Raw genomic sequence first — 19,587 nt, 5'->3', positions numbered from 1 at the left:
TGCATTTGGTGCTGGTAAGAAAACGATCAAGGTATACATGTGCATGCATGTGTGTACACATGCAGGTGTGCACACATGGTATAGATATGCACACGCATTCTCTCCGTGTGGTGCCTGTGTATGCTTGTGTGTGCATGTGCACAATGAATGTATGCATGTGTGGGTGTGCATGCACTCATGTGTATCTGTGTATGTGTGCTTTTGAGTGTGCACACGTGTTGTTCCCTCTCCCGGAGGGAACACTGGGGGAGAGAGTGGGTGTGGAACCGCCGCGGGAACCCCGGAGCTGAGCAGCAGCTGTGGGGGAGGGGACTCGCCAGCGCAGGCCCCGCCATCCCCCGCTCACCTTGTTCTCGTCAAAGACGTTGAAAACGAACGTGGCGAACTTGGTGGGGTCTCCGAAGGGGAAGAACTGCTTGTAGATCTTCTGGAAGCCGGCGGAGTCCAGCTGCCCGCTGGGGCAGTCCTTGATGAAGCCCTTGTACCTGAGTGACAGACCGTGAGGGAGGGTCAGGGACCCCAGCACCGCCCCCCCCCCCCCCCCCGCTGCCAGGAGCGCCTGCCCTCCAGGCTGTGGTCCCTTCCAAAGAGACCCACACACGGGGGTCCCGGGCACAGGCCTGCGTCACAGGCACGGCTCTCCCACTCTGCCTCTCCCTAGCTGTGTGACCTGAGGCGGGTGACTGTACCTCTCTGAGCCTCGTTTGTCCAAGGGCTAAGAGTCACATGAGAAGTCACCCAGACAGTGTGCACAGAGCAGCCGGCCACTCAACCCTGCTCCCCACAGGGGGGCTGAACAAAACCCACCAACAACATCCCCAAAGCCACACTCCTGCCCAAAGCAGTTCTGCGCGCCCCCCACCCCCGCCCCCCGCTTTCTCCACGGAGCCCCTCCTCCCCCAGTGCTGGCAGAGTTGGTGGGCAGAGCCACCATATGGGGCCGGCAGCTGGCTCCTCCCACATGCCTGCACCCCAATACACACACACCCTGCTCCCAGTCTGTTCCCAGAGACCGTGTGACAGACGCAGAGCAGCAGGGCGAGCTTGGAGGGAACCTGGTTTGTTCCAAGTGGCCTTGTCCACCGTGTATCCCAGCGCCCAGCACAGGACCCTCCGGACTCCCGGCTGACGGCAGCCTGGCTTTGCAGCCCAAATCCCGGCTCCGCCACAAGCTAGCTGTGCAACCTCGGGCAAGTGGCCTCCCCTCTCTGAGCCTCAGTCTCCTCATCCATAAAGAGGCACAGTTATCACACCCATGTTGTCGGGATCGAGATGGTGCATGCAGCTCCCTTGGCATGAAGCGTCACTAGCAGGATCTTCAGGATTATGCCCGGCGGTGCCGTCCACTCCTCTGAGGAGGGTCCCGGCACAAAGGGAAGCCAGGGAGCGGGATCGCCATCACCAGCCACGGCTCTTACCTCCCTGGGCAATTCTGTGCGGGGACCTTTGCCAACCTCCGTCTCCTGGAATAACGCCCTAACGGCTCTGTGAGCTAGGTACTACGGTGAGGCCCACTGCATGGATGAGAAAACTGAGGCTCACAGAGGGTAGATGTGAGTCCCCACGTCCCAGGCTGCAGCCAAGGTGAGGACTGAGGTGAGGAGCCCAGATGCTCAGAGACTGGATCGCTGGGGACCTTCCCGACGTGCGCGGGGGCTCCCCTCGCCTCTCTCACGAGCCAGGGGAGGATTCGGGGAGAGTGGTGCTTGAAGTCGCTGGTGGGGCCGTGACCGGGGTCCAGGGCCAGAGGACGCCATGGGGAGGCCAGGGCTCCTACCCGTGAGAGAGCATCCGGGGGCCTGGGACACAGGACCCGGGGCACCGAGGCCCTGAAGCGGGAGCCTCGGGGACGGCCCCCAAATGAAGGAGGTCAGATGTCTCGCTAACAGCAGCTGTGCTGTAGGGGGAGGGGGGAGGGGTGCTGGGTGAGAGAGAGGCTGGGGGAGAGCAGAGAAGAGGGAGTGGGGGTGGGACATGCCCAGATTTGCACACAGGGCCAGGACACAGAGCTGGGAGAGCTTTTCGGGGACAAGACCTGATCCATGACCCCAGGCCTCCAGGCCAGGGTGGTCCCTGGGCAGGAGGAGGGGCATGCCTGCCACCAGGACTTAGTGATCCAAGAGGGGGCACACTCCACGGTCACCCCGCGGCTCTGGGTGCCGGGACAGGAGCCACACTTCCCCTGGGCTCCCAGAGCTCCTCATTTCTGCAACCGTGTGTGCCGCTGAGTATTTCTAAAAGCATTTAAAACAATCAGAGAAAACAAAAGGCTCCCATCGAGCCTCCTGGGTGGTCCCTGCGGGGGGGGGGGGGGGGCGGGGGGGCGCCTCACAGGCCCCCCTGTCTCTCGCCTCCGGGGAGGGGAAGCTGTTTGCTCAGGGCCTCAGCACTGTGAGCAGCTGTGGTGGGGCCGGCAGGGGCGTCCCTAGAGCATTAATGAGGGCTGGGGGGCTGGGGGGCTGGGGGGCTGGCGGGCCCAGGGAGGTGGTCCCAGTGGGGAGTCTTCAGGGGCCTTCTGGTCATCCCTGCAGAGGCTGTCACTGTCACTGTGGGCCTGGATGGTGGGGGCCTGCCCTATATGGCCCCTCCGGTGACAACAGCTGGGCCCGGGGCACTGCCCCAGCCTCTTTTTGCCCACTGGCCCCATAGTTCATACCCAGACACACTTTCTGGAACTTGCCATGCCATGTCCAGCCTCCAGACCGCTGTACCTGCAAGTCATTCTGCCTGCAAAGCACATCTTCCTCCTCTTAATCAGGCTAACCCACTCATCCACCACGTCCCAGCTTAGATGCCGCTTCCTCCAGCAAGTCCTCCCGGCCGCCCAGAGGCCACATGGCTCCTCCACTCCCTTGTCTGTGCCTAGCACAGTGCGGACCACACCTCCAGACGGGGTCCCCCACCTGAATGGGAGCTCCCTGACACAGTGGCGCTCCAATGCCTGGGATGGGGTCTGGCATTTAATGGGGCTTGGCAAATGTCCAGTGAGATAAACAAATGGGAAGGAAGGAAGGAAAGAAGGAAGGAAGGGAGGGAGGGAGGGAGGGAGGAAGGGAGGGAGGGAGGGAGGGAGGGAGGGAGGACACACACACTGCCAGGGTCCCTGGACAGAACCGAGAGCTCCCTGCAGTTGATTAGAGAACTACTGATGTGCACCCCACCTCCATGGATTGATGGGGAGCTGGGGCCCAGAGAGGGAGAGAGACTGGCCCAAGGTCACACAGCACGTTAGCAGCAGGTCAGGGCTCAGACCCAGGGCTGCCTCCCAGGCTCCCACCTCGCCTGCTCCTCTGGGAACTGGGCTGCACCACCCCGGTGTCAACACACAGGCAAAGCACCCTCTACCCCGACATTGCAGAAGGCGGGGGGCACCATGCCTCGCTGTCCCAGACACCCCAGTGTCCCCGGGCCCCAAATCCACCCTGCAAGTTGTCACAGCTCCGAGGCCAGCATTTCATGCCGCTCGAGGTCCAGTCCGGAGGGGCAGCCCATCCCCCACCGGCTGGCTGAGTCGGGACACCCCACATAGGCGCGTGCACACACACACACACACACACACACACACACACACACACACCCCGTGGGCACCCGAGGGAGCTGCTGCCTCATAATAAAGTTCATGCCCAGAAATTTCTTCCCTACCTGGGCCCAGGCCTCAGGTTCCAACAGGCCCGGGCCTCCTCCCTCTCCTCTGCACGCCCCCCTCCTCCACTCCCCCCCCCCCCCCCCGCCCCAGACTTGGAGCCGCCAGGAAGCCTGCTGCTCTGCCCGGCGCTCAGAAGACCTGGTCCTGCCCCGTCCTGTCTCGCCTGAGAGGGACCCTGAGCAAACCCCTTCCCCACACGACCCTTGACCTCCCTCCGGTATAATCGGTGGTGTAGCCTAGACCAGGGCCCCTCCACCCAGCACCGCTGACGTCTGGGCCTGGATGGTGGGGGCCTGTCCTGTGTGCTGTGGGGTGTCAGCAGCACCCCGGCCTCCACCTGCTAGATGCCAGGAGCACCCCTCCCCCACGTTATGACAACCAAGAGTCCCTGGACGTTGCCGAAGGCCCCCAGGCAGCAGAACCACAAACTAGCAGGTCTCCGGGGAGCCCCACAGGCTCGGGGGTGTCCACCGCCAGTGACTGCCTTTGCCGTGGTCCGTGATCCTGAATAACAGCCACCCTCAGGCACCTGCTGAGAGCGGGGCTCGGGCCTATGTGCTTGCCAGGCACAATCCCCCCAAACGGTCCCCGAGCCCAGCAGGCGAGGACCACTGTGCCTATTGTACAGATGGGGAAACTGAGGCTGCGGACAGTTAAGTCCCCCCGTGGCCCAGGGCCTTCCCACAGCACTTCCTCTGCTCGGCCCACTCTGGCCCTCCTCCTCGCCGGCTGACTCCTGCTGCCCCTTCGTTTCTGGCTCCAGTGCACCCCCCGCAGAGAAGCCCAGGGTGGCGATGAAACAGGAGAGCCCCAGAACCGACAGCTGCCTTCTCACGCGTCTTGGGAAGGGAAAGGGAAAAGGAAACCTGCTTTTCACAAAAACACGAGGGCCCCTTACAAAGCACCCCCCCCCCCGCCCCCCGCTGCACGCCGGGCTTCCTCCCCGGGGCCTCCCACGGCCTTCTGTTCCCACTGCGCCAGCTGGTGTCCCCCAGGGAGTCCAGGCACTTCGTGTCCCTCCGTCCCCGCTGCCCCCAGAGCCCAGCACTGGCTTGGCACATGGCAGCTGCTCAGCAAAGATTTACTGAACAAACCACCCAACAGACAAATGATTGAGTGAATGAATGAGTGAACAAATGGAAGACGGTGAATGCACGAATGCACGAACCCTCGCCGGGACACCCGGGTCCAATTCCGGCTCAGCTCCTCGCTCTCCGGGGCCCTGAGGAGGCCCCAGCGCTGCCACGGCCTTCGTTCCCCATGGGCCCGGCCTGCCAGGACTTTCCGGAACTCACCGCCCTGTCCCCACAGAACACTGTTCGCTGGGACCCATCTTGCACCGAGCCCGCCCCGCCCTCCATGCCCGTCGCCCCCTGTGCCGAGGGCTCGGCCTTGCAGCTGTGCTCTCCGCGGCGGGCACGGCGGGAACAAAGTAGATGGACGGGTACGTGAGAAAGCCGAACCCCAGCTGCAGTCAGCCCCACGCAGCTGGGCCTGCAGCATCCCGCCTCCGGGACCGCCGTATCCTCTCTTCAAACGGCTCCCTTCCCCTGGCCTGCCCCCCCAGCGCTGCCTGGAGCCCGGACTTCGGGGCCCTGGAGGAGGGTTCCAAACACATCCAGGCGGGTGACGCCTCCTCCTTTCTCCTCTCCCACCCCCACCCCCACACCCTGCCTTGGGCTTTGTGGGGTTTCCCAGAGCAAGAGCCAGCAGGTCTGAGCCCTCACAGCCTGGAGGAGGCGCGAGCTGGACCCAGACTCCACACACACACACACACACACACACACACACACAGCAGTGTGACCTGGGCACGTGTCTCCGCCCCTCTGAGCCTCAGTTTCCTCATCTGTAAAATGGGGCTTCCCCTAGACCGGGGGTGAGGATCATCTGGCCCGGAGGCTGTGTTAGGCCTGCGCAATCCTTTGGCCTGGCCCTGCCAGGGCACTAGGGCGAGTGAGTGAAAGGTCTGACCCAATAGAGCAGGCTCATTTTTAAGCTGATCCTTTTGCAGGGCCCTCGAATGCTGCTGTGAACACCCAAATGGCCCTTGGCAGGAAAAAGGTCCCCACTCCTGCTGACTGACTTTCCCGGCCGCATCGACTGAAGTGTTAGCACAGTGCCCGGCCCCCAGGGGGCGCCCGAGGCCGTGCACTGCGAGGACGGCCCAGGAGGACGGACAGCTGGCCCTGCTGGGGCGGCTGCAGGATTCCTCCTGCGCCAGCCACTATTTCTGTGACCATACCGCCAGGTTATTTGGCTACTATAAAGGTGATAATCGCATTATATAAACACCGCAACACAGAAAATGTAAGAGAAAAAAACTACTAAATGCCGGCATAACACAAGACGATCCCGTCCCGTGCTGGAGACACAGGCCCGGTGGTCCGTGCTGACCTCTCAGCGGAGGTGACGGGGAGTGGAGATGCCAAGATCTGGGGGCAGAGGGAACAGCAGCGGGAACGGCAGGTTGCAGCTCTGAGGCAGGAACGAGCTCAGCGTGGGTGAGGATGCCATTGTGGCTGGTGCCTGCTGAGCAGGGGAGAGGGTGCAGGCCTAGAACCGGGGAGCCCCGAGGGCCGGAGGAAGGCAGGGCTCAACTCTCTCCTACCCCTGAAGGCTCCACCGTAATGAACCGAAGGGCAGTGACTCGAGGTCCATGGAACTTTCTGGCAAAGGAAAGATCATTTCTTTTCTGCATAAGCTCTTTAGGGAGAGCTCCCCTGCGGCAGGACGGGGTGTCACGGGGCCTAAGGTGCCAGGTTTACTGAGGGAGCCCGACAGGCCCCCCTCAAACACGCCAGGCCTGTCCCGCCGCCGAGCCCCCGTCCTGGCTGCTCCCCGTGCCCGGAACACCCTCACGTGTTGGCTTGATGAACGAACGAAAGTCCCTCCACCGGTCTGGGCCTCAGTTTCCCCACCTGCATCGTGAGGAGGGGCCCTCAATCTCAGGACTGCTCCCTGGGAGGCACTGAGGAGGGGATCAGGATCGTCGTGGTTGTCTTAGCAACGCCAACAGACAGGAGAGGACTGGGCTCTGCTCCAAACCTTTTCGATAAATTAGCTCATTTATTCCTCACAATGTCCCATTAAAGGGTGACTATGACTACCCTCACTTCTCAGTTGGGGAAACTGAGGCGCTGAGAAATCCAATAACTTGTCCAAGGCCACTCAGCCAGGATGTGGGGACTCAGGACCTGGACTCCGGAGCCCACCTGGCCACGTTGCTCCCTGCCTCTCCTGGGGGAGGCCCAGGTGTGAGCAGGGGAGGACGCAGGGGGCTCGTCTAGGAAATGCCGTGATGGGATGGGGGCTGTGGGGATGAGAGGAACAAGGACGCATCGCTAGCCTTGGGTCCCGTCCGGACAGTGGAGGGAAGACCGGGGGCCACGTCTGTCTTCTCTTGGGCACCGTGCTAGGACCTGCCCAGGAAATGTCTCCCCAGTGCATCACCATTCCTGTCAGACACACGGGGAAACTGAGGCTTCTCCCTGCCCTCCTGGGGGCCGTGCCCCCAGTGAACATGTAACATACATTCTTCCCACTGGGTGAGTAGAACAGGAAGGCACAGCCGGGCTCTAGCGTCCATTCCTAAACCACCAAACGTTGCTAGAAGGTGTGCACACTCAGCGAGCTAACCTCCTTGCTCTCCTAACCATGCCCCCAGCTCAGGCTCACCCTGTCTGCCCCACATCCCACAATGACTGAAAACCTGCCGCTCTCCTCTGCCCGGCCCAGGGCAGGCATCACTAATCCATGACAGAGCTCATTCATCGCTCACTGCCATCCCTTCCGTTTGCTCCGTGACCTATAGCCGCGGCGAGGCGACGCTGCAGGCAGCCGCTAGGGGTGGATGAGAGCTGCCATCCAAGAGGAAGCTGCCTGCCCCCCTGACCCCATCGAATCCATCCCGCTGCAGAAGGGACTTCTCCAGGCGACAGGATGGTATGGCCACGAGGCTGGGCCTGGGACCCCGAATCCTCGCTCGTCTCTGGTCCCAACCTCCCTTGTTGGTGGGCAGGGCCGGCAATAGCCCTTCCCGGCCGGGTGGTCCTTAGAGATGTCACACAAAGGCCAGGAGTCACCAGCACCCATCCCCACGCCACCCAGCTGCTTTGGGCCTATGTCAGTCCGCCGTGGGCAAAGGCGGCCTGGACGGCGTGTGGGTGAGCCGCTCCCAGAGGCCCCTCCACGTGCCCCCATCCTGGGCAACGGGACTGCTGCCCCGCCAGCACGAAGCCGACCCCCCACCCCCACAGCATTCTGGGAAGAGCAGCTACTCACCACTGCTGGACTTCCTTCTCGGTGACTGCAAGAGAAAGCAGAGGAGGAGCCTGTTAGTTCAGGGAGGTGCCCGGGGACGGGGGGACCCTGGGAGCACCCCGCCCCGCCCCGCCCCGCCCACGGTCTGCCTGCCCGTGCCGGGGCACTGCCGGCTCTGACCAAGGACACGCCCCGTGAACAGACCCAGTCAGGAGCTGTGTCGGACCACACAGCAGGGGGCGGCACCGGCCCAGTCCCCCTGGGCTGCCGGCAGGACTGCCAGGAACAGCCTTAGGTGCAGGGATGGCTTCTCCCTGCCCTCCTGGGGGGCCGTGCCCCCGGTGAACATGTAACATACATTCTTCCCACCGGGTGGACATGTAACATACATTCTTCCCACCGGGTGGACATGTAACATACATTCTTCCCACCGGGTGGACATATAACATACATTCTTCCCACCAGGTGGACATGTAACATACATTCTTCCCACCGGGTGGACATATAACATACATTCTTCCCACCAGGTGGACATGTAACATACATTCTTCCTACTGGGTGAATATATAACATACATTCTTCCCGCCGGGTGGACATATAACATACATTCTTCCCGCCGGGTGGACATATAACATACATTCTTCCCACTGGGTGAAAATGTAACATATATTCTTCCCGCCGGGTGGACATATAACATACATTGGGTGAATATGTAACATACATTCTTCCCACCTGATGGACATGTAACATACATTCTTCCCACCGGGTGGACATTTAATACACATTCTTCCCGCCGGGTGGACATTAACATACATTCTTCCCACCGGATAGACATGTAACACACATTCTTCCCACCGGGTGGACATTAACATACATTCTTCCCACCGGGTGGACATTAACATACATTCTTCCCACCTGATGGACATTAACATACATTCTTCCCACCGGGTGGACATTAACATACATTCTTCCCACCGGGTGGGCATTAACATACATTCTTCCCACCAGGTGGACATGTAACATACATTCTTCCCACCGGGTGAATATGTAACATACATTCTTCCCGCCGGGTGGACATTAACACACATTCTTCCCGCCGGGTGGACATTAACACACATTCTTCCCACCGGGTGGACATGTAACATACATTCTTCCCGCCGGGTGGACATTAACACACATTCTTCCCGCCGGGTGGACATGTAACATACATTCTTCCCGCCGGGTGGACATTAACATACATTCTTCCCGCCGGGTGGACATGTAACATACATTCTTCCCACCGGGTGGACATTAACATACATTCTTCCCACCGGGTGGACATGTAACATACATTCTTCCCGCCGGGTGGACATTAACACACATTCTTCCCACCGGGTGGACATTAACACACATTCTTCCCACCGGGTGGACATGTAACATACATTCTTCCCGCCGGGTGGACATTAACATACATTCTTCCCGCCGGGTGGACATTAACACACATTCTTCCCACCGGGTGGACATTAACATACATTCTTCCCACCGGGTGGACATGTAACATACATTCTTCCCACCGGGTGGACATGTAACATACATTCTTCCCGCCGGGTGGACATATAACATACATTCTTCCCTCGGGTGACTATGTAACATACATTCTTCCCACCTGGTGGACATGTAACACACATTCTTCCCACCGGGTGGACATTTAATACACATTCTTCCCGCCGGGTGGACATTAACATACATTCTTCCCGCCAGGTGGACATTAACACACATTCTTCCCGCCGGGTGGACATTAACATACATTCTTCCCACCGGGTGGACATGTAACATACATTCTTCCTACCGGGTGGACATTAACATACATTCTTCCCACCGGGTGGACATGTAACATACATTCTTCCCGCCGGGTGGACATGTAACATACATTCTTCCCACCGGGTGGACATGTAACATACATTCTTCCCACCGGGTGGACATTAACATACATTCTTCCCGCCGGGTGGACATGTAACATACATTCTTCCCACCGGGTGGACATGTAACATACATTCTTCCCACCGGGTGGACATGTAACATACATTCTTCCCACCGGGTGGACATGTAACATACATTCTTCCCACCTGATGGACATTAACATACATTCTTCCCACCGGGTGAACATGTAACACACATTCATCCATTTGGGTGAACATGTAATACACATGCTTCCCATCTCTCAGTCCCGGGGACAGCACAGTCAGAGAAGGTGCTGGCTTCCCCAGACGCTCGGCTGCCCCGCCTTCTTGGGGGGGGGGGGTAACAGGGAGGCTGAGCCCCCCTCAGCCCAGCAGCGCCCAGCACCTGCCCCCGCGGCCGTCCCTGCCGCCCCCCGCCGCCGTCAGCCCCGAGTCCTTCCACAAGCAAGATGGGCGCGGCGCCGGGAACCAAAAGCTGCAACGCGCAGAGTAAAGTGGCTGGACCTCCCGCCAGGCCCCAGAGTCTTTCTTCGCTGAACCGTGAAACAAACAAAAGAATGTTTCTTCTGGAAAGTACTGAGTCGGTTCAAGCTGGAACCAAACCAGTGTTCCCTGTGAATTCACTGAATAGGACGGTCCAACCACTGTCCGCGGGGCTGACCTCGGAGAGCAGCGCCCGCCCGGGCCTCGGCCTCCGCGTTTGTGACGTGGGAAGAATAGCGACAGAGCCTGCCACCGGAGCCGTCCTGAGACGTCAATCAAAACAGGTGTGAACGCTCCGGAATCCCGGCAGAGGGCTGGGGAATGTGCCCCATTCAGGCTTGTGGAATGAATGTGTGAGTGAATGAATGAATGAATGAATGCGTGAATGATTGTATGAATGAATGAATGAATGAATTGTGAATGAATGAACAAATGAACGAATGCATGAATGAATGAGTGAATAAGTGAGCACATGAGTGAATGAATGGATGTATAAATGAGCAAACGAACACATGAACTAATGAATGACGCATGGACAAACAAATGGACAGGAAGGAGGTGTTAGGTGGAGGGCAGGTGAGGAAAGAACCTGGAACCCTTCCCAGGGAAGGGGAAAAGGGGGCCCTAGGGGGTGCCCCTGAGCTGTGTGCGCCCGATCAGACTGGAGGCCGCTTTTCAAAAACGGCGTAAAGCCAGCTTTTAACAAGTGCCAAGGACCACGTGCCCACTGCAAGCCCAGGTCTGCCCAGGGTGCCCAGGGCCTTCGTGCTTTGGCTCAGCAGCCCTGATAACAAACGCTGGAAGGAGGGGAGAGAGCACTACTCTGTCCTGGTTCCAAACAGGGAAACTGAGGCACAACGGGGCCCGCACAGGACGTGGTAAGGAGAGGGTCTGAACGGCCTGACCCTCAGCCTGGAAGCTTCACTAGGCCCCTCCTCGTCAGCACGCCCCGCCCACAGGCACAGAGACGGAGACCTGTCCACCCGCAGCCACTGACCAAGGGAGAGTCGGGCAAGGACGGGAGATGCTGGGGGCCTGGAACGGCAGACCTGGTTTAAAAAAAAAAATCGCAATTTTCCAAGAAAGTATTGGCAGAGGATAGGGGCTGGGAAGGGGGTCAGGCATTGGGGGGGGGGGGCAGAGAGGGAAGGCGCCCCGTTCTAACAGGGGTGGACTGCCCCAGACCTGCTGCAGTGAAGGGCAGCAGGGGCTGAGGGACTAAGGCCCCAAGAGACAGAAGAGACTCATCACAGCACAGCCAGGAGCCGAGGGGCCTGGCCTCTGGAGTCAGACTAGACCATCTGGGTTCAAATCCAGCTCCACAGCTTAGGAGCTGTGTGTCCTTGGACAAAGTGCTTCCCCTCTCTGAGCCTCAGTTTCCTCATCTGTAGAATGGGCTTATTGTAAAGAGTAAAATGCTTGGTGCTCTTCACCTGCACAAAAGGTATGATCCCATTTTCCTGATAAGGAGACTGAGGTTCAGATGGGTCAGCTAAGTTGCCTGAAGTTCACCCCAGGTCACCCGGCCAGGAAATGACAGGGCCAGGACTAGGCCTCCAGAGCCCCTGCATGGATGCCCAATTAAGTGCCCCCCCCCCCAACTTGAGTCAGCCAGTGATCTGTGTGACCTTGTGTGACCTTGGCATCATGTGGCATAAACAGCAGGAGCTGGGTGACAAGGGCTTGGGTGCGGCCTCCCAGGGCCAGAGAAGCCTTCCCAGGAATCTCCCAGCTCAGAAGTCCTCCCCCTCCCCTGGCCCCACAGTCACCCAGCAGCCTTCCCTCAGGGCGTCCCAGCCTCCAGCCTCCCTTCTCCCCCAGGAAGAGGGGACATGGTCGGCATGAGGGCAGAGAGGGAAGGTGCCCCTGGTCTAACCGGGTGGGGACCTCTGGGGTTGAGGGATACACAGCTGCTCACTGCACTGTTATTTCAATGTTTCTCTTGATTTTCCCAAATAAAAAGTGGGGGAGGAATGTTGGTTCTCATCTGCACACAACCCATGTGCCCCCTTCCCCAGCACCAGAAGGGCCGGGTCCTGTCCAGGGTGCTGACCCTGAGCAGCTCCGACCACCAGAGGCGCTGGGAACGAAGAGGGGTCTAGGGGACAACGATGGGGTCCCTCTGCCTCCCCCTCCATCCAGACCCCCAGGCTCAGGCTCCCCAGCTAAGCCTCACCGCCCCCCAACCCCAAGTCTCCATCCATGTGTGAGATTAACAGGCAGCATTTGTCCTGGGCGGGTCCACGTTCAAGGCTCAGGGTTCAGGGAACAGGGCCGGGCAGGAAGGCAGACCATCCCCGGTGCAGCCAGCGCCCACCCCCATGTCCCCTGACCACACCCAACCCTGCAACCCCCCAGCTCCACTGACGACCCCACCTCCAGGCCTTGGTACCTGCTGCTCCCTCTGCACCCACGCGGCACCCAGTCCCCGCTCGGTGTCCCTTTCCCAGGCAGCCCTCCTGACCCTGTGGCCCCTCTGACGCCCCTCGCCTTGGGAACCACTGCTTTACAGAGTCTGTCTTCCCACAGGCCCACAGCAGGGGGTCAGACAGGGCACTGCCTGGGGGGGGAGGGGGCGTGAGGGGGGGAGGGGACAGGGGTAAAACCGAGCGGTCCACAGGGTGACTGTGGCCTTGGGTAACGACCCACGTGGCTGAGCCTCGGTTTGTTCATCTGCAAATGGGACACACCACCTCTGTGTCACAGGAGGGCGCGCACACAGGGCTGGCACGATGCCTGGCGCCGAGTAGGTCCTCATTTTCCCTCATCAGCCCTTTTTGCCCTCATCTTCCCAGCTGGACGCTAACCCCCAGAGGCCGAGCCCCTCCCGGCATGGCCTAGCATCACCCTCGGAGCCGGGCCCGCGTCCTGCCCGCGGGAGGCAGAGCAAACCCTGTTGACTCCCCCATCACCAAGCCACCAGCCGGGCTCGGGCCGCATCCTCAAACCCGTGCCTCACGACACGATCACCCTCGCAGTTACAACGGCTCTGGCCCATTTCAAAAGCGAGCTGCCTCGCTCAGCACACCCCTGCCCCGGCCGGGGGCCCCGGCTCTTTAGGAAACCGGGATTTACACCGGATGTGGGCCGTCCTCTGTGCATGGGCCCCGCTCCACACGGCAGCACCGCTGGGAGGCTCTGGGCGGGCACCCTGTCTTGGCTATTTGTTGGCTGGGTGACTCTGAACAAGTTCCTTAACCTCTCTGAGCCTCAAGGTCCCCATCGGAAGGCTGGGGTAGAAACGCCGACCAGGCAGGGCAGTGGGAGGGGCTCCGGGGAGGTGGACAGACAGCTACCAGCTTGGAGCGGGCACAGAGCCCGGAGGAGCGAGGGCTGGGCATCCATCACCCCCTCCCACTGGCTTCCAGAGAACCAGGGCCTCCTGCCCGGCCCGCGCCCCCAGTGCCCACCCCGGAGCCCCTGAGGCCCATCCCCGCTCCCCCTCCTCCTCCCCGCCGCCCCTGTCTGCCGGGAAGGAACACGGAGCCGTCCCCGGAGCCCAGGATAAACGTGAAGTCTGGTTTTGATTTCCCCAGAGCAAAACAGCTCTCTCCTGAGCGAAGCTCGGCTCAAACTCGGGGGAACAGACAGCAGGGCTGGCGCCCCCACAGAGGGGCTGGCTGCCGGGGACCCAGGGCAGACTTCGAGCACTGTCCGCCCCTTCAGCCACCCTCCCGTGGCCGAGCCAGACCTGTTTCCATCTCTAGGGACAAAGGCCACACCCAGGGCCAAGCGTCGTCACATGCCCCCCAACCCCCATCACAGCTCCAGGTCAGCAAGGGGGCTCGGTCTGACCAACACAGAGAGAGGAGTGGCCACTGGGCCCGGCCACCAGCAGCCCCGTCACCCCTGCCCTCGGTCTGAAGACCTCTGAGCACGGACTGTCCCCTTCCACAGGGCTGGGCCCTCGGACACTGCTCCCCAGTTTCTCTGCTCAACCTGCCGATACCGGGATCCTTGAGTCTCCTCACGTGCACCCTGCACCCCTCCACCCAGGCTCCTCTCAGATGGCCCAGGGCTCCCCGCACTCCACATGCACAAAGGGACGCCCACCCCAGACCAGCCCTCCCCCTCCTGGTCCCGCTCCTGTGAACACCCCTCTCCCTGCCCTACCCGATAGTCCCACCGGCCTGGCTGCCTGGAAAACACCCCCCTGTCCAGCCCCACCCTGACACCCAGCCTCCCCCTCCCCCTCCCTCTCCCCCCTATGCCCCTCCCAGCAGGTGTCAGCACCCCTAGTTTAGTCACGTCCCTGCCCTTGTAGCAAAGCTGCTTCAGAAAGGAGGGGTCCTGCGGTGGGCCCAAATGCACCCTCCGCCGCAAGCAGCCTGCCCCCCCCTCCATCCCAGGGACAGCTGCTCCCCCACACCCACCGCCGACGAGGGGCAGTTTTCTGTAGAGAAGGCGGCATAGCATGGTGGCCTCACAGGACCTGGGCTCCAGGGTCTGCCATCCCCTTGCTGCACTTCCCCTGCCTCAGTTTCCCTGTCTGTGAAAGGGGGAATGGCTTGCCCACTCACAGCGGGCATTGCCTGGCTGTGCGCGCTGGGAAGTGCCCCACGCAGGAGGCGGGGAAGGACAAGAATGAGAATCAGACGCCTGCGGTCCAGGTGCCACCAGCTCCCCAGCCCCACATCACTCGCCACCCCCAGAGGCGACAGACCCTCATGTCACAGCCCAAGGCAGCTGCCAGAGGGCCCCCCAAAACGCACGGGTGCTCCTGGGAGGGGTGGGGGACTCCAGGCTTCCCACCTGGGCCAAGCCCTTCCCCTCAGGACTGTAGACTCCTGCAATCTCCAGGCACCCACTGTGGGGAATAAGATTTGGGGTGCACAGCCCAGCTCCTGCACCCCACATGCTGACCTGCAAGTCAAGGACCAGGACCCCCACCTGCCTGTGCACCCCGCTGAGGGATGCTGTGGAAACGGGAGGAGGGGCCACGCCCTGAGGCAGACGAGCTGGGCAGGCCCCAGATGCACGAGCGTTGGGTGACCTTGGATGGGTGACCTTGGACGGTGGTGGCAAGCTCATTGGCAACATGGACTCCTTGGGCAGAGCTGCCAAGATCAGACATAACGCAGCCCGTGCACAGGGGCCGCGGGATCACGGTCGCTGTTGTTGTGATTTTTTAAAATATATTTTTATTGATTTCAGGGAGGAAGGGAGAGGGAGAGAGAGAAACATTGATGATGAGAGAGAATCATGGATCGGATGCCTCCTGCACTCCCCCTACTGGGGATGGAGCCCACATCCGGGGCCTGTGCCCTAATCGGGATCGAATGGTGACCTCCTGGTTCACAGGTCAACATTTAGTCGCTGAGCCACGCCAGCTGGGCTCCTGTTGCTGATTATTATTCGACGCCTCAGTCAGGGCGGGAAGGAGAGAGACAGCCCTCCCCGAGCCCCATTCCTGTTTTCCATAAATGCCCAGCTGGAGGGCAGTGGCCTGAGTTTCATCAGAAAGGAGCCCTGGCCCCCTGCCTAGAACCGCCCAGAACTGCCAGGCACTCGGGCTGAGCACTCCCCTCGGGGCTCCAGGCCCCTCTCCCCACGCGGGGAGGCAGCGGCCCGGCCTCCTCAGCACTCACCCCCTCCACCGGCCGAGGCCGAGGCGGGCCGGCCAGGCCACAGCAGCCGCAGGGAAGCGGGGCGGGTCCTGCCGCTTGGCTCACACTGCCCCGCTCTGTGCAGGCGGGACCGAGGACATCCCACTGCCACCCACAGGCCCATCCACGTGAGACCTGGGAGGGGCTGCGTGGCTGCGGGCCCCGCCCCGAGCCCTTCGTGGGCAGAACGGCATGGAGCCTCACAGAGCCCAGGGTTCCAGCGGGGGCCGGCCCGGCCAGCGAGTCCCCCAGCTGCTGAGACCGGCCCTTTGGCACCTGAGCTCGGGCCCGGCCAAGCTGCCAGCCCCTCCCACCGAGGCCTGTGCTGACGGACAGCGCGGCCCTCGCTGAGCCCTGGTCTCCCCCTCCCCCCGGGACTGCTGTTACAGGAGGAAGCAGGTCAGGAGCACTGGCCCAGCGTGACGAGTGCTGGACACGGAGTCCCGGGCCGTCCTGCTGACTGCAAGGAGGAGAACAATGCTTTGGGGCAGCAGGAGATGCGGCTGGCGGGGCGGGGCGGGGCAGGGCGGGCACTAAGATGGGAGAGTTCCTCGGACACCGAGAGAAACGGGTGTGAGAGGCAGCTCAGAGCCGCTCAAATCCCAGCTCAACCCCAGCCCCAGACCGCCCCGTGGCCGAGCTCCTGGTGGAACCGAGCTGAGAGGCGGGGGTGGCTGAGGACCTGGCCTTCGCAGAGCGGTCAAGGCATGCATGCGAGGTCGCATGGCCAGGGGTGGAGGAGAAGAGGGGAGCCAGCACTGACTCCCGAGCCCGGGCTCAGGAAGGCTTCAGCCTGGAGATGATCATCCCCAGCACAGGGGCCACCCTCAGCCCCCGGGGACCATGGCCAGCACTGGGGGGCGTGAGACTCGGGGTGCACAGCCCAGCAGGGAACAGGCGGCTCCTGCCTGTCGTCCAAGTGCCCTGACAGCACTCCCTGGACGGCCCGGCCCTGGTCCCATCTGTCTCCGGGACAGGTGACCCTTCTCACCTTCAGGTTTGCAAGTGCAGCTTGAATCTTTGTGACTCTCCCTGACAAACGCGGTGAGACTGCGCGCTCCGACCGCCTCACAGGTAGGCCGAAGAGCTTCGTCCCGGAGAACGCCCTGTGGCCGGCAGTCCAAGGGTGCCCCTACAGGCACCCCGCAGAGCCCCTGGGGGAACAGGGCTGGCGCCCCCTGGGAGCAGGGGGCAGAGACCCAGGCAGCCACCAAAAACAAGGCTTAGCTCGTATCTGTGTTCTAGCTCAAATAGTCCCACAGATTTTGCACTCTGCTCTCTCTTTTACAGGTGTTTGCTTTACTCTAAAAATAGCCTTATCAAATACATTGCATCGCATTTCTACAGAAGTTAAATAACTGCCCCCAAACTCTCCAGTAAAACGCAGGAGGACGTGCTTGGTCTCGTGGCTCCAGGAACAGCAACATGAAGAGAGCTGCCGTTTCCCGGGCACGTGCCGTGTGCCCGTCCTGCACTCAGCACTCCGCGTGCACTAATCCCCGTCCGAGCGCGAGGCCTTTGATTATCCCCATTAGATGGATGAGGAAACTGAGGCTCCCAGAGGTGAAGCCACTCGCCCACGGTGGAGTGAGGACCGGAGCCAGCGTCTGCGTGGCTCCACCTTTGGAGACGTACGGTGTCTGAACCATCACACAAGTGCATTCTGGGAGCTGACCTCTTTCAAGTCCTGCCTGACTCCTGCACCAGACGGGTCCTCTCCAAGAGGCAGCGCACTTTGGTTTCTCTGGCTCCCCAGCGGAGGGCTGCTGGGCTGGGAGCAAAGGCCCTCGATTAAGGACTCGCCGCGCCCGGGCGGCCCGCAGCGAGGCCCATGGACGCCCCCACGCTCCAGCTGTGTGACGTCGGACAAGTCCGTTAACCTCTCTGAGCCTCGGTTCCCTCAGCGGAACACCAAGGATGATCAGACCGGCCACAGCGGCATGCACGGGAGGAGACGGAAGGGACGGGGCGCAGTGCTGAAAACAGTGACTGACCTCAGAGAAGCAACACGAGGAACGGTTCGGTCCTCGCCCGTGACCGGAGTGTTTTCCGATTTGCCTTTCCCCCGTGGCGGGGGGCCCACCCTATCACAGCGCCCGGCACGCAGTAGGTGCTCGTGTCTCCGTTCCTGCAGGGGCACGCGCTGTGCTGGTTTCGGGTGGGCACTCCGGAAAGTACGCACGGCTACCGGGAGGGGACCCGCACCTTCTGCTCCCCGGGGCTGGGGGGACTCGGCTCAGCTGGGGCCCCTGCTCCACAGGAAGGCGCTTTTTCTGAGTTGAGTCATTCGTTAGCCCCTGTGTGACCTTGGGAAGCTGAATTCGCCTCCCTGAGCCTCATTTCCTCGTCTGTAAGATGGGGGAGGGTGACAATACCTTCCTTACGGGGTGGTCAGAAGGAACAAACTGGATTTCTCACCCCTCCCTCCATCCAACAGACACCGCGCACTCCCTGTGGGCCAGGCCTGCGCCGGACTCAGGCTGCATAACGGTGACCCGGACACAGGTCCTCTCAGAGGCACCCCAGACCAGCTGGGCCCCAGCTGTGCGATGCCCCGATGCTGATCCCGGCCCGACAGCTGTCCGCCTCCAGCGGTGAATGCCAGGGGCACCGGAAATGCGCCCGCCCAATCTGCCCTGTGTCCCAGTGCCTGTGGGCCTGGCACAGAAGGTGTCCCACCAACACGTGCCGAGTCAGGGAGCGAGGGGTGGCCAGAGGGCACGGGGCCTCCTGCCCTCCGCCCCCAGCGGCACAGGCAGCAGGGGCGGGGTGGGCCGCAGGCTCCGCTCCTCTGCAGGGACGGCTGCTCTTGGCTTTCATTGAGATCCTGTCCTGCGAGGGCCCAGCGAGGGCCTCGGCACAGGCCGTGTGGAGACAATAACCGGCCGACGTGGGCACGTGGGCGATGAGCCGCGGAGGGAGGCGGCCCGCGGCCGAGGGGCGGGAGCCCAGGGCGAGGCTCTGAGCGGCGGGGCTCCTGTCTGCCCGGCTCACACACCATATATTTTTGAACAGAAGCGAGGCATTCGCTGTTTCCCCCACGGTGCCAAAAATAGCCACCTCCCGGCTTCGAACAGGAGTCTTCTGGTTCCTCAAAGAGACAGGAGCGGAGGCCTGGCGGGGGGGGGGCAGGCTGCCGGGACCCTCCTGGTCTTCCCAGCCCAGAAGGCGCGAGGAGCCTGGGGTCGTTGCTCGGCCAGTCCTGCCCGGGGCCAGCCGCCCAGCACCCGACTTCTCAGGCCCCCCCCCCCCCCACCAACCCTCCCCCCGCAGCCCCGGAGGCAGGAGTGGGCTGGCGGCAAACAGAAAGCCAGGACCCGGGATGGATGAGAAGGAAGCTCAGCTCGTGCATGATGGATTTGATTTTTCATTCGTTCCAACAAATGGCACCCGGCTCTGTTCCAGGAGCCGGGACACAGCGGTGACCCCGGCCACGAGGCGCGGGCCCCTCCTCACGGCCCCAGCGGCCCGGCGGGAAGGGGAGAGCGACATGTGGCGGGGTCACTGGCCCCTCGGGTGGGAGGGGCCCGGCGGGCGTTGGCACGAGGTGAGCGTGGGCGAGGGTGGGTCCTGCCCTCAGAGGGACGAGGAAAGGAAGGGTCCCCCAGGGCACGGACCCCACTCCACCTGGCAGCAAGCGCCCAGGAGACGG

The 19,587-nt window shown here is 61.7% G+C and overlaps 1 protein-coding gene across 1 annotated transcript in view; it reads right to left on the bottom strand.

The window, feature by feature from the left end:
* The window catches only part of NCS1 (neuronal calcium sensor 1), a 40,367-nt gene that overhangs the window by 9,970 nt on the left and 10,810 nt on the right, over nt 1-19,587 (bottom strand). Inside the window, exons 2-3 of the mRNA XM_054727573.1 lie at nt 7,928-7,952; nt 347-485 (exon numbers count right to left, since the gene is read on the bottom strand). Of these exons, the coding sequence (XP_054583548.1) occupies nt 347-485; nt 7,928-7,952 (164 nt within the window). The remainder of the gene's footprint in view (nt 1-346; nt 486-7,927; nt 7,953-19,587) is intronic.

The sequence above is a fragment of the Eptesicus fuscus genome, chromosome 15 (assembly GCF_027574615.1).
Source record: "Eptesicus fuscus isolate TK198812 chromosome 15, DD_ASM_mEF_20220401, whole genome shotgun sequence".
Lineage (NCBI taxonomy): Eukaryota > Metazoa > Chordata > Mammalia > Chiroptera > Vespertilionidae > Eptesicus > Eptesicus fuscus.
The sequence above is the reverse complement of the archived record's forward strand: the minus strand, read 5'-3'. Positions and strand labels throughout refer to the sequence as shown.